This window comes from Heliangelus exortis, chromosome 12 (assembly GCF_036169615.1).
Source record: "Heliangelus exortis chromosome 12, bHelExo1.hap1, whole genome shotgun sequence".
In the NCBI taxonomy this organism is placed as follows: domain Eukaryota; kingdom Metazoa; phylum Chordata; class Aves; order Apodiformes; family Trochilidae; genus Heliangelus; species Heliangelus exortis.
The window spans coordinates 573,119-587,920 of record NC_092433.1 but is presented as its reverse complement, the minus strand read 5'-3'; the positions used below and the strand labels follow the sequence as shown (position 1 = coordinate 587,920).

Here is a 14,802-nt window from a genome sequence, read left to right as displayed (position 1 = left end):
TACCAGTGATGTGCAGCTCCCAGGGAACTGGGTGTTTTCTCCTGTCTGAGCTGCAGTCACTCAGTGGTTCTGGATTTTCCTGATCTCTTGAGATTGGTCCAGAGCTGCATCTGCCCTTCAAAAGAAATAGTTGCATTGGCACTTGTTGCCTAGCTGACTGTTCCTGTGAATTCCTTTTCCATTCTGCATTACGGTGCATAAGGGAGCTGGTGGTTGTGTTGAATTTAGACTTATATTTTGGCAGGTAATTAAACATGTTGGCAGGTACTTAGGTGTATCTAACTTATCTAACTCTAGGAATAAAGTTGCAGGTGTGGTATGACTCCTATGCTTGAAGTTTGGTATAAAATAAGAAAATTTATCAACCACTGTAAGAATTAAAAGAAATCTGCCTTGGCCCTGATCACACTAGTGACCAGTCTGTGTGTAACAAGTTCACTGCCTGCTTATGATGTGCAGGGAAGCAGAAAAAAAGCAGTTTAAAGAAATGGTCCTCAAAGAGTCTTCCTTGCTTGGGAGGTGTTTTTTGCTGTGTGGAATGGGTTAAAGCTGCCACTCAGTAATGGAGCAGGAGTCAGGCCTTTAGTTTCCCCCCCATCAGCCAGAACTCTGAACCCAGCCTATTTGTAGATTTGTGGTTCCTGAAATCAAAGTCACCAACGCAGTCACATAACCAAACTCTGCAGGAACTGCTGCACTGTGTGTGGCAGTTTAGTGGAATGTGTCATCTCAATTTTGGTTCTTGTATAAACAATTAGGCTTTGGCAGTGTGTGTTGCAGCTTGATTGAAAAAAGCTCCTGATAAATGAAATTGCTGTTTCATTTCATAATTACACCAGGCTTTTTAAATGGCCATAACGTGCTTCCTTTTCAAAAAGTGGAAGAAACATGATATGCAAACATACTCTGTCCCAGCATAATGCCCATGTGGGACTCATGTCTGACTCTCAGGAACAATTTTCATCTTTCTCTTCTCATGAGGCAAATAAAAGCTAGGCACGTGTATGTACTGGTATCTCCCTACAGATGTAAATGTCTGTATGCTCTGGATACTCCAGGAGCTGTCGTGCAGGTGGGTCAGTGCAGAGCATCCTTTGCTCAGGCAGTGCTCTGTGCAGAAACTCTGGGAGCAGGACAAGACTTTTTTTTTTATAATGGCCTTATCTGAATTATGTGAGACTTTATTCCGTATAATGTTGGACTGTCATCTGCAGTTTACTTGGAATTGTTTGAGATTTGTGATTTTATTACAGCTGCCAGGGAGGGGACAGTGTGCTGAGGAATAGGGGAGGGCAGCACATCTCAGAGGGAGCTGCAGGCTGGAGACATTGCTCTGTGTAGCACAGATGGGTTTGCACCCTACACAGTGCTCTCTGCAGCCATTTGTTGGGCTGGGTTTAAGCTTCAGGGACTCAGTGTCTCAGAACAGCTTGCTGTGGCCAGCACAGAATAGAAGAAGAAGAATCAGCTGGGTTGGAAGGGACCTCTGTGATCATCAAGTCCAACCCTTGATCCACTCCCCCTGTGGTCAGCCCTGGTGGAGATTGTATTTGGAATGAGTTTTAACATCAAGTTTTCCCTTCTATTAGGGAGCTTCTTTCTGTTACTAATGTGCCAGCCTTCTGGCTGCTTCAGCTCTAGGGAACAGCAGCACACAGGCTGGTGCTGGTGCTGGTGCTGGTGCTGGTGCTGGTGCTGGTGCTGGTGCTGGTGCTGGTGCTGGTGCTGGTGCTGCCCGTGGCTCATTGGTCTGATTGGTGTGGGTGTGAGCTTGGGCTGGGGTCCACCTTGGGCTCTGGATGGGAGCCAGGTCTGGGAGAGCCCAAGTTGTCCCCCACAGACCAGCCCTGTGGGTACTGAGGTGGCCACTTTGGGCATGCCCTGTTGGCCAGGTTGCCCAGGGAGGTTTTTGAGGTCTCATCCCTGGAGATGTTCACGGTGAGGCTTGAGGAGTCTCTGAGCACCCTGATCTGGGTGAGGGTGTCCCTGATACTGCAGGGCTTGGACTGGGTGACCTTTGGAGATCACTTTGAACCCAAATTATTCTCTGATTCCCTGATTCTGTCTGAGTGGTCTGATTCTGTCTCTCTTGGGATGCACCAAGGTTTAGCAGGGGGTGCTGGGTGGTGCAGGGGCAGCTGGTGCTGCAGTGTGGATCTCCCTCAGTCCCTGCACAGCTGGAAATCCTCAGGTGCTTGCTGGGCAGCAAACTCATCCCCCAGTTGTGTGTACTGGGCTTTACAAGAATACAAGGAAAAGATAAAATAAAAATAATATAAATTAAAAAAAGAAATCATGCAAAATGTTGAAGTGGAGCCCACAAACTGCTACTAATCAGCTTTTTAAAGTGACTTTTCCTCTGTGCATCCACAACATCATTTGTTAGGTTGAGGGAAGGGAAGCAAGGCTGCTGGGACTTGGAGGGCAGCAGCAGGGATGTGCTGTGCTGTGCTGTGCTGTCACCAGGTGCCACCTCCCTGGGTGTTGGAAGCTGCTTTGCTTCTGCTCCCTCACTCATTTTAAGTGGCTTTTAAGTCATAGTTGTGACTCATAGATAGCTTGCTGTCGTAAATGTCTTTTTTTATTATTAATTGCTGAAGCTACAGAAAGAGGATATGGCCTTCCAGAGCTTAAAAATTGCTTCCTGATTATTCTTGAATTTTTTTTGGCTTAGAAATCTAAAATACTTCTCATGGAAGTACACGCAAGCACATGCCCTAATGAGAAACACTTTGCCCCGTGTACAGCTCTGTCTCTGAGACATTTCACCCACACATTCAGGTTGTGGTTTGACTGAGAACCACTGGTTTTGATCATATTCCACAATTTATTTATTGAAGCTTGTGTTGCTTAAGGCAGTTCCTCTCTGATTTTCCCATTTAGTGGTCAGTGCTTGATGGTCTGTTTGCAGTGTTTTGAGAGTCCAGTGTTTGTGAAAACAGTCGGGGAAAAAGAATTGAGAGAAAATATGTTAATTTCTTATAGATGGTGCAAAATATGCCTTTGACAGGGAGAAAGCTAAGGCATCTGGAATGATAATGAAGGGATTAAAACATCTCTTTCCTCAATAAGTTTTTCTGTGTTCTTCTGCTTGTTGAGTTGCTAGCTGCTAACACCAGTCTTAACTAATTTTCAGGGTTATTTGTAAATGCAATTAGTGTCCAGAAATTCTCATTCTGTCTTGTATGTTACTTTATCCAGAGTTCTGTAATAGTTTAAAGAGGATTAAATTAAGATCAAGTAAGAGAAAGTGATGTGGTACTTGTGATTTACTTGGGAAATGCTGTGTGTTAGTGGCTTCTACTGCATAACTAAAAAAAAAAAAAAAAAATCATTACCACAGCAAGTTTTTTTGTATTTCAATATTTGCCCGAACTTCAAAGTTTTGGAAATATTTAGTGATGTGTTCTGCCTGCCACAGAATTCATGTCTGGCATTCTCTGAAGAGATAATAATTCTTCTGTGTTCTTCTGTGTTGTGAGGAGTGTGGTTTCCCACCTTGCTAACCACCTTTTGACTTCAGCCTATTCTGTAGGGATGTATTTCTTTCTGTAGCACTGCCTGTGGAAAATAAATGCCCAAAACCCCATGTTCAATACAAGCAAGGTTTCCACCCACTCTGTAGTTCACCCATCCTGTCCCTATCTCTTCAGCATCTCCCATAATCAGCCCATCCCAGACCCAGGTCAGAAACCCCTCCCAGTGCACTGCAGAAACCTGAATTTCTTCTGCCCCACCACGTTGCTCTTCCAGCAGATCTGGGGTGGTGGCAGCTCCCAGTGAGAACGGGGCCCTTGGGATCATCACCATTCCAGTCATTCCAGTTCTCTCTCTCCTTGCTTGGCAGTAGGGAGCAGAAGCCCACCATCACCCCCCCCTCTGAGCTCCCCCACAGCTCAACCACATTGCTGAGAATGCTGCTGGGCTTGGAAAAGTCACCTGGCCCCCTCCTTGCCCAGCAGTGAGAGCCCCCCAGGAGCTGCCCTCCCCGTGCCAGCCACGTGCTGCACATCTTCTTGGGGCACCAACCTCACCTGCTGGCTGTGAAAGCACTGTCAGCATAAAAATAACTGCTGGCCCTGGTGGCATGGCCCTGGGGGAATGACCAGGAAATCACTTGTAGCATCACTGAGCAGGGCAGGGAGTCAGTTGTTGGTGGGGGTTTGTGTTTTCCTGGAGTCTCTAACAGCTCTTGTCCTTCCCATCCCCTCCCCACAGCCAGCCACCTGCCTCTCCCAGCACGCAGGAAGCCATCCAGGGCATGCTGTCCATGGCAAACCTCCAGGCTTCAGAGTCCTGCCTCCAGACATCCTGGGGCACCAACCAGGCCAAGAACAACTCCATCTCTGCACAGAACTCTAAAAAAACGGGCGGTGGCAGCAACAAAAATGCTGGCAAGAGGTTACTGAAGAAAAGCACAAAGAACAGCGTTGACATCGAAGATTATGATGAGGATCAGGACCACCTGGATGCCTGTTTTAAAGATTCAGATTACGGTCAGTATCAAGGGAGCTGTCTGAGGGGGTGTGTGCCTGGGGGTGCCTGGACATATCTGCATGCTTGCAAATACCCCTGGGTTTCTCATGATCTGCTTGCTCACTTTCTGTCACACTGGAATCAGCTGGGTATTTTGGTAAGGAGGAATGCAAATAGTGAGAGGTTAGCAAAATTAATCAGGCACTGTACAATAATTAGACTGACTTCAGAGCCAGTGGTGGTATGGTCATCCAGGGAGTCTGGAGGCATGTCAGGATCATGGAAGCCCCCTGAAATGGCAGCAGTCAGCCAAGAGACAGAGAATTGCCCCAGAAATGTGTGTCAGGCACTGGCACTGATGACAGAACTGTCCTTCTCTGCACAACAGTAGTAAAACATCTAGGTAAGGTGAGTGAGAAGCTGAATTTGTACTTGGAAATTTGTATTTGTACTTGGAAAAGGGATACAGTGGCATTTTGAGTGTGGGCAGTGAATGCAAGCACCAGCAGCAGGAAAGGGCACAAAGCCTGTTTGCACCCATTGTATCAGTTCTGCCTTGATAAGCTTCAGGAGCATTTTCAAGTATAAGAAATGAGGAAATGAAGAAAAGCAGTGATGTGAAGACTGACAGGGCCCAGAAACTCTGAAGTTCCAAAGAGGGCAAGAAGTTGGTAGAGGTTTATGCTGTGTAATGGGGGAGTCCATGTGTGTCTCCCTAGCAGCATGACTGTGAGAAATCATCTGTTACAACTGGAAAAGGGGAGCATTATTAAGAGATGCCAAATGGAGATGCTGTGATGCTGCAGAAGTTGGGTGCCCAGCCCTTGAGAGGGCACTGCATGCACTGGGATGCAGTGGTAGTGTTAGAAGGAGCAGTTCCATGAAGCTGTTGCAAAGGGTTGGGATTTAAGGACAGATGCCACACATGAACAAGGCTGTGGTTTAAGGAGGGATGGATTTGCTTGTTTTGTGTCTGTGCTGCCAGAGTGCTGTGAGCAGGCTTGGTTTGCAGAGGCTGTTTGTGCCACATCTGAGCAGCAGACTTCCAGTATCAATGCCACAGTAATACCAGATTCACCAGATGTAACCAAGAGCAACCGGCAAGGAAATCAGACACATGGAAAAAAAAAAAATACAAAAACTACATAGTAAAGGCTAGAATAAAATTTAGACAGATAAGTTTGTGCTTATCCCAGAGGCCTCTGAAGGGTCCTTTGGTAGAATGGTTCCTGTTCATCTTTTGGATGCTTCTCATCCGGGAAAGCAGTATTTGAGGTCTGTGTAAACAGCACTATCTCATTTCTCTCTGCCTGTCACAGGGGACAGGAAAGTGTGATGCTGAGGGGAGCTGAGGTGGCTTCAGGTCCAGTCTAGGCCGGGATAAGGAAACCTGGTTTTGTCTCTTCTGGGCTGCTGCTCCACAAACAATAGACTTGATTTTTCCAGTCTGAGAAGTTTCACTGTGTATCCTAAGAGTAGCTGCTTAAATTCAGCAGGAGGAATTCCCCAGAGTGTTGCAGCAGTGAGGACTCAATCAGTGGTACCTTGGAGGGACCTTGCTCTTCCCACTGTCATGCCTGTAGTCACCACACCTGTGTAGAGCAAGTACCCTCTCTGCAGGGTGGAACTGTTTTCTACACTGAAACTCTTGCCTTTGTTTTCTACTGTAGTTTACCCTTCTCTTGAATCAGATGAAGATAATCCAGTATTCAAATCCCGATCAAAGAAAAGGAAAAGTTCAGATGATGCCCCTTACAGTCCAACAGGTAAGTCCATATGGTTTGTGCTGCCAGACTCAGGCTAAGTTGTGCAGGTCCCTAAAAAACTGCCATTTTTCAAGGAGTGTGGAAACTGTAAGACTACAACTAGTGATTTCTTGATCATGTGAAGGATTAATCCTTTTTAGTGGAGTGGAACTCATGCTGAGCAGTGTTAGCCTTCCTCTCTCAATCAGTTGGCAGGAAAAAGGCACCCCTGGGTTGCTGTCTTACTTTTCTTCACACTCTTGGTGACAGAACAATTGGTGGCAACCTTAGCAGTCATATAACAGTGAAACCCCAGACAGCTGAGTAGCCATGGCTGTTAGGATGTTGGCTGTGCAAAGAGAAATGAGAGAGGCTGGGAATGGTCTCCAGGTTCAGCCAAAGCTGGTGGTCTGGATTTGTTGCAGCTCACCAGAAGCAGAGACAAACCAGGGGGTCCTTAGACTTACTAACAGGGGAGTCTCCATGGCTTGCTGTGTGTGTGAGGAGCAGCCCATGTACCATGAGCTTGCAGCCCTGCATGTCCACCCATGCTGGTGGGGGGGTGAACTCTGTGCAATTTGAGATGATGCTCAGCTCTGTGGTGGGGGCAGAAATCTTCCATGGCTTTGGCTTCGGGTGGCTGCAACTGCCAGTGAAGTTGCTCAGCTGTGTCACATCTTTATTGGTACCTTCACCCCAAGCCACTGTGACTGGAGGCTGTTGGCACCTCCTGTCTTCACACACACCCTGGGGAAGGACCGGCAGAGGCTGTGACACCCCCGGCCCCCCTGCTCCGTGGGGCAGAGCCTCACTGCCTGCTGCATGGTGATGCTGCTCACATGGGCACACCCTGCACATCATCTCATCTGCACATCATCATCTCACCTGCATCTGCTTCCCTTCCAGCCCGGGTTGGCCCCTCGGTGCCCCGGCAGGACAGACCCGTGCGGGAGGGCACCCGAGTTGCGTCCATCGAAACCGGACTCGCCGCTGCTGCCGCCAAGTTGTCCCAGCAGGTGAGGTGGCTTCAGAAGTAGCAGCTGTCAGGAAATGAGAGCCCCCAGCAGCAGTCATGCCCAAAATGCAGTGCCAGTCCTGCTCGGTGTTTATCTGTGCCAGTGACATGAGGCTCAGCAGTCTCGGGGGCCAGACAGGGATGAAGGTTCAGCAGTGTTGCGGGTCATCTGCAGGCAACGTATTGGAAGTGCAGAGGAGTCTGAGTGAGTGAGTGAGCCATAGTTCCCAGGCCAGGACAGAAGGAAGCTGCCCAGAAAGAGTATGCATGAAGCAGATATCAATGTGTGTGAGTCTGACTGGTGTGATTGCCTTGTCTGTGAAAATTTGCTGCTGGGAAGCAAAGATGTGGTGAATCGTGGGTATCTGTGGGTCTGTTCAGCAAAGGTATTGAGGCACTTTGGGTGGTGGTAAGTGTCCAATCTCTGGAAAGGTCAGATAGGTGCTAAGTGCCTAACTCAGGCTTCACAAATGTGACACCATCAGGCATGAAGGTGACAAGGTCTTCTGGATCAAGGTTGGTGGTACACCTTGGCAAGTTGTTGGAGATGCAGGTTTTGGTGGCATTGGGTTTCCACGGTGCATACTGTTGAGTAGAAGAGCTCTAAGAGGGATAGCAGAGTCTCATCAAGAAGTGGACTGAAGGCAGCTGACAGTTCCCATGGTATTTATGTGTAAGAGCAGTTACAGGTCAAGAGATAATGTGTGTGTCCTAGCATGAAGCAGTCTGTTGATCAGTGGGACTTTTAATATCCTCCCTGCTATTGTGAAAACATATGAAGATACCTGAAGATAGGAGGTGCCAGTTTTTGTGGAACATGGCCAGGTTTGTTGGTGCAGAGCCCTGCTGGTCTCCCAAGGCAGGGTCCTGGCTGTCTCCCGCTCACCGCAGTGTACGCAGAGTTAACAAACAAGGAGGCCCTGCCCAAAGCACAAAGATAGAGGCAAGAAAGGCAAGAGTGTGCATGCAGCAGAGAGAGCTGTGAGTGAGATGGGATCAGAACAACCCTCAGCAGTTTGTACATGGCAAACTTCGTGGGTTTTCCTTGTATCGGGACCCTACGCAACGCCGCTGGCCCTTGACAAGGCCTTCTGGTGATTAACCCGAGCTTCATGTTTGTCATTTTAAAGGAGGAACAGAAAGGCAAGAAGAAAAAAAATACCAAAAAGAAGCTGTCCACCAACAACGTGAGCAAAGCGGCTCAGGAAGGCAGCTCTCCAGAGCCAAAGCTGGAGTCCCACGCCAGCAGCCTGACGGATCACGAGTACACCGCGGGGGCCAGCGCCTTCGGGGCCGCCCAGCCCGGCAAGGGAGCGCAGCCCATGGCACCCGGGGTTTTCCTCACGCAGAGGAGACCCTCATCATCCTCGCAGAACAATGCCTCTGCCAAAGGTACCAGGAAACGCCTGGGGTTATGGTGCAGGAATGGGGAAGGGAGAATCGGTCGTGTCACTCGTGGTTTTTGCAGGGCCCCTCGCGTGTTGTCTCTGTCTTGGATGTGTGAAGCGCTTCGTCAGCTCTGATCTGGTTGCAGACAGGGCCTGGGCTGCTCTGCCCCAAAGCTGTGTTGTGCTGCTGGGCTGTTGGGTGCAGAGGGAGAGGCATCCCATGCTGGGAAGGTCACCCGAGGGTCCTGAGGAACACCTACAGTGGTCACATCCCACTCCAGCCTGTCTGGTGAAGCCTTGTCCAGGGGAAGATGCATCCATGAAGGCTGTGATGCCCGGGGCTAGGTCAGGCAGAGCTGAGGCTGGGTGAAATCCACAGACCTGCCTTGAGAGCTGGGAGCAGAGGAATGTCACACCTTGAGAGTGACACAGCTACACAGCCAAAGCTGAGAGAGAGGAAGAGGTTGCTGCTTGTCTTCTGTAGGGAAAGTGTCATAAAGCTGAGGCTGTACTGAAGTTCTAGGCTAAGACCTCCTGCCTGTGCTTGAGCTCTGCTCAGAAAGCATGGCAGAGGCAGGTGTGTGGGACAGGCATTGGGTAGTGTGAAGATGAAATGTGTGATCCCACTGGGAGAGGCCCTGATGTGAAAAGTGAAGTGATGTGGCAGATGTTTCCTGTGCATTCCTGTGTTAGAGCTGAGCAAAGCAGCAGTAGCGAGTGGGCCATACAGGAGGATGTCCACAGGCTGTGGTAGGTGCCAGGGTCCTGCCAGGAGCTGTCTGCAGAGGAATGATCATGGAATTGTGTCTCTGTGGTGAAATGGTGGTGTTAGTGAAACAGGTCCACAGCAGTGGGAGATGGGAAGAGGAGTGCTGAATGGATCTGAACCCGTCTGGGGGGGGCAGCTGGGTGGCCTGGTCAGGGAATCATGAAGGAGCCTGACCAGGCATGTGGATCACACCTTGCCTGTGGAATAGCTCAGTCCTCAAAGGAGGGAAGGAGCCATGAGTCAAGAAAAGTGAGTGGCTGACTTCCCAAGTCCTTGCCCAAACCCAATTCAATTTGCTCCTCCTGTTGCAGGGTCTATAAGGGGACAGCTGGGGACACCAAGGGGACTTCAGGGTGTCTGTGCATGGGGCACAGGAGAGTCCTGAGCATGGGGACTACCAGATTGAGTATCACTGGGAATGAAGGAACTGTGGAAGGAGATGGTGGGATGAAGCAGAATTATGGAGCTCTAGGACATCCTTGGGAAAGTCCTCACAGTCTTAAAGAGGCGGAGAGAGGAGAAGTGAGGAAACTTCCCATGTAAAGGATCACCCACACTTTGGTGGTCTTGAAGGGTGGGGCACAATGCAGATGGGGAGAGTGGAGAGGAGCTGAGTCTGCAGGTATCCTACAGGAGTGCACTGAAGGCAGCGTGGTGGGAAGAGAAAGGCTGTGTGGTTGTGTTGTACCTCACCCGTGTGGGGACATGGAGGGTTGGCTGCTCTGGGTGTGTTGTGGTGTGAATCCATAGGACAGAAATGTGTGTGTCTGTGTTTGTGTGTGCAACTTTTCAGTGTCCTTCTGGAGGGGCAGGGTGCAAGTGGTGGCAGTCAAGTTAGGGAGAGAGGGCTAGGAGAAAGAAATGTGGAGCCTGGGCAAGCAAACCGGGTGCCCTGGGAACAGTGTGTGGGATGCAAGCTCAGCACCCCTGTGTCACAGGGTGCCTCAGAGGGTGACACAGGGGTGCCCGAGGTCCCTGGCACTGTAACAGCCTGGGCTGTGAGTGTCTGTGGGTGTCCTTGGGTGTCTGTGAGTGTCTTGTGTGTGGAGCCTGGGCTGTGGGTGTCTGTGGGTATCTGTGGGTGTCCTTGGGTGTCTGTGGGGAGCAGGACAGTGTCTGGGTTTAGGCTGTCACGGCAGGCTGAGTGCCCGGGCAGGGTGAGGGCACAGAGAAGAAGTGAGGCCGGCACTGTGGGAGCCCCAGCAGAGGAAGGGCTGAGAGGAGCCACCCGGGCGGGGTGTGCTGCGGGGCTGTGTCCCGCTGCGGGCACGCAGCTGTCCCAGCGCCATAAAGCACAGACCCAGCTCCTCCCGAGCCCTCCCTGGTGCCTGCGGGGCGGCCCCCCCGCCTCAGGGCCCGCCATGGCCTCGGAGGCGCCGGGCAGGGCGGGCTGCGGGGGGAGGTCGGAGGCGGGCGGTGTGGGGCTGGCGGGTGGGTCCGGTGGGGTAGGGTCGGGTGGGAGCGGTGCCTCAACCCGCTGCTCCGCTGTCCTTCCAGGGAAGCGCACGAAGAAGGGGATGGCCACGGCCAAGCAGCGGCTCGGCAAGATCCTGAAGATCCACCGGAACGGGAAGCTGCTGCTCTAGCGGCGAGGCCAGCGGGACAGCAACCCGGGCCGCCGCCTCTTGGCTCCCGGCCATCACCACAATAATAATCCCTTTAACTTTCAGCGGTCGGAGTGTACAGAATCCTGCTATAAATATTTTTTAATATAGATGTCCTTTCTCAGAGTGCTGAGAGTGACTAGCCGCAAAAAGTTAATACTAATCCCGGCAGGGGAGGAGCGCGATAGTCCCCCGGCCCGGCCCGGCCCGGTCCAGCCCTACCCGACCCGACCGGGCCCGGCCCGGCCCGGCCCTCGGGCGGAGCCGCCGGCGCAGCAGCAGCAGCAGCAGCAGCGGGGCCGGGCCGGGGCTCTGCCCGCCGGGCCAGCAGGCGGACAGGGGCGGTGCGGAGCGGGGCCTGTGCGGGGCCCGTGGGGCCGGGGCCTTTGGGGCGGTGTCGGGCGGGCCCGGAGGCGCTGGGCCTGCGGGTGTTGGGCGCCTTTGCCGGGCAGCCCCCGCCGCCCCGTGCAGCCGCGTTTCCCCGGGCGTCCTTTTCCTAGAATGTAGCTTGTACATAGCTTTTGGAATAACCACCTCCGGTTTTTTTTATAAGGGGAAAAGTCCCTCCGGGCGCCGCCCACCGGTACCAGCTCTTTGCGAAACTTCTTGTGCGAGGGAGGGAGACGAGTTATTTTACTAGCACCTTGTGGAGTGTTTCCGTGTTTTGTGACGATGTAATTTATTAATGTTTGTAGCTTTTTATATTTGTACATTTCTTATGGGCTTTGTTTATATACACACATTACCGGGGCGCGGCGCCCGCGGGGAACCAGAGCCACCCGCGGCCGTGGGCGAAGGCTGACAGGGCCACGCCGGCCTGGGCGTCGCGCCGGCTTTTTTTATTATGATTATGATTATTATTATTAGTATTATTATTTTTTTGCGACATGTACATTTCTAACAAAGTTTATCGTGGCTATCTATCTATGATGGTGTTTTATTTACCGATTCATATCAAATGCTCTTGTATCGAGTTCACAAAATCTTAAGTAAAACCTAGAGCAAAAGTTTAAAAAAAAAAGAAAAGAAAAGAAAAAAAAAGGTTAAAAAATGAAAAAAAAAAAAAAACAAAAACAAAGCAAAGTAAACTATTTCAGGTTTTGTACAGAACTGCCTGAGCCTGGCCTTTTTGTGGGGTCGGCGAGGGGCAGCACTTGGGCTGGATGGGGGAGTGGAGGCAGCTGGAGCCCCAGGGGTCCCTCGGGGCAGGGACCCTCAGCAGTGAGGAGGGCAGAGAGCAGGGTGCTGAACCAGTGCCTCATCTACAGCCCCAATCCCCCTGGTACCTCGGCCTGCAGTAGCACCTCAAGAAGCTCTGGATAGTTTGGCATGGTCTTTAGCAGCCTGGTGAGACAACTCCTGGGTGACCCAGAGGTTCTGCACACTGCCCAGCACAGTGCTCCTCATCCACCTTTCCTGGGGAGAAAGGGACACACTCTTGTCCCTCTGCTTCTCAGTCACCCCAGGTGCTGCGGGTTTTCCTGTTCTTTTCACTCACTGAAATCACAGGATCACAGAATCACCTGGGTTGGAAAGCACCTTTAAGATCATCAGTTTCAACCCTTGATCCACTCCCCCCGTGGTTCCCAGCCCATGGCACTCAGTGCCACATCCAGGCTCTTTTGAAATATCTCCAGGGATGGAGAATCCACCCCTTCCCTGGGCAGCCCATTCCAATGGCTGATCACCCTCTCCCTAAAGAAATTCTTTCTAATGTCCAACCTAAACCTCCCCTGGCACAACTTGAGACCTCTTGTGCCCTCTTGTCTTGCTGAGAGTTGCCTGGGAAAAGAGCCCAACCCCCCCCTGGCTCCAACCTCCTTTCAGGGAGTTGTAGAGAGTGATGAGGTCTCCCCTGAGCCTCCTCTTCTCCAGCCTCAACACCCCCAGCTCCCTCAGCCCTTCCTCACAGGACTTGTGCTGGATCCCTTCCCAGCCTCCTTGCTCTTCTCTGGACCTGCTCCAGCACCTCAATCTCCTTCCTGAGCTGAGGGGCCCAGAACTGGACCCAGGACTCAAGCTGTGGCCTCCCCAGGGCTGAGCACAGGGGCAGAATCCCTTCCCTGGACCTGCTGGCCACGCTGTTCCTGAGCCAGCCCAGGATGAATTCTCTTACCATTTCTCCAGGCTGAGCCTCCTGTCCATGGGCTCATTTTCCAAGTACTCCTTGGGCATCACAAGAGGCAGAAGGTGCTCCCCACAGACACATGGAGCTGCTGCTGCTCCTGCAGTCCTTTTTGCTAACAGAAGCTGTTGACATCTCCAACTCCTGGGCTGATCCCTAGCACTTGGCCACACCATGCTGGCAGTGACTGAAGATTGACCCTGGTCTGTTCAGAATTACCCCTGACAGCCCCACAGGAACAAGGTGAGCACCAGAGTCCTCTACCATAAGCACGATGTGTCCTCACAAGGATGTTGTAGTTGCTTACTAGGTGACAATGACAAGATGGGATACTATGGACCTTTCCCTGGCCACCTCTGTTCTGATGGGTTTTCTTTTTGTGAAGCTTTCACTGTAAACATTTCCATAAGAAAGGCCAGGAGTGCTCTTGAGGGATTCCTGCCTTTGCCCACAGCCCATCACAGAGACCCAGGACAGGCTTTGCCTCTGTGATGAACAAACCCCATGTGTCAGTCCCAGCATTCCTGATGCTTTTTTATGTGTTAGGGATGAGGCCTCAGCTCCACTGGGGATGGTCAGTGACCTCTTATGTATAGAGCCTCTTACATGACAGAGGGAGCCCAAAGAATGTGTGAGTTACTGAAATGTGAGGCACGGGACAGGTTTTGTAGCTGTGTTCACCTGAGGTTTATAGATGTGATGTTTATAGATGTTCTGGGTGTTTATAGATGCTCTGGGTGTTTACAGAACATCCTGGAACTGCTGTGCCCGCAGCTGCTGGGGCTTTGGCTCTTCCCACATTCTTACCCAGACTTCTTGGGACAGACACTCCCCATTAAGCCTGTGACATCTGTAAGCACCTGCTGCCCTCCTTCCCCTTCACCCCCCCAGATGAGGCAGTCGTGCTCCTGCCCTACTCCTTCTGGGGACTTCCTCAGATCATCATCCCACACACATCCACATCGGGCACATTCCCCTCCCACAGCCCTGAGCGCTGGGGAGTTTTTGGGGTTGGTCTCGCTGTATACTCCCAGAGACATTTTGGGGTGGAGGTGACCCCCGCGTGCTGGCAATTCCAGAGCTCCGCCAGCTGGGGGAGTTCACAGTTCAGGAACAGTGCGGGACACGGACCCCTTGGCATCCAGCACCTGGCACCTCCCCGGGCTGGTGACACCCGCAGCCCCGGTGTCCCAGGTTTATTGCAGGGCAGCTGAGGATGCCCTGAGGCTCATGCCAGGGAAGAGCAACCAGCGTCCCCAGGAGGCAGGAGAGACGTGTGGCCTGTCACAGACCTGATGCAGGCTCTCCAGAAAACCTCTGAGCAAACACAAGGGAAAGCTCTTTGGATGCCTGGGATTCAGAAAAGCCACTTTGCATTGTTTTTCTGTGTGCTGTCACGCTGAAAATACAGCCTGTATGTGACACAGCTGAAAATACAGCCTGTATGTGACATCTCCAGTGACATCTCCACCAGCCCCTGGGATGCCCCAAGCCCCAAACCTTGGCCCCAAGGTGTGTGGGGATCCTGCTGCCTTCTGCCTGCCCTCCTCCCCTGGCTGCACCTTCCCCACATGCATTTGGAAGAGTTTTCCACATTTACTCCTGCTGAGTTGGCTGAGGACATCTCACACCCTTGGGTAGCTCTCAGTGTGCTCAGTGGGTGCTGTGTTGAGCCCTGCT

General features: G+C 51.6%; 1 protein-coding gene across 4 annotated transcripts in view; it reads left to right on the top strand.

Moving 5' to 3' along the window:
* PHF2 (PHD finger protein 2) overlaps positions 1-11,920 on the top strand; it is an 83,605-nt gene extending 71,685 nt beyond the window's left edge. For 3 of the 4 annotated variants that reach the window (XM_071755324.1, XM_071755322.1, XM_071755323.1), the window contains 5 exons: positions 4,219-4,496; positions 6,147-6,242; positions 7,128-7,237; positions 8,367-8,628; positions 10,891-11,920. In XM_071755324.1, coding sequence (XP_071611425.1) covers positions 4,219-4,496; positions 6,147-6,242; positions 7,128-7,237; positions 8,367-8,628; positions 10,891-10,979 — 835 coding nt within the window. In that variant the 3' untranslated portion in view covers positions 10,980-11,920. The remainder of the gene's footprint in view (positions 1-4,218; positions 4,497-6,146; positions 6,243-7,127; positions 7,238-8,366; positions 8,629-10,890) is intronic. The other variant, XM_071755325.1, reaches the window with a different exon arrangement.
* Positions 11,921-14,802: the final 2,882 nt, after the last annotated feature.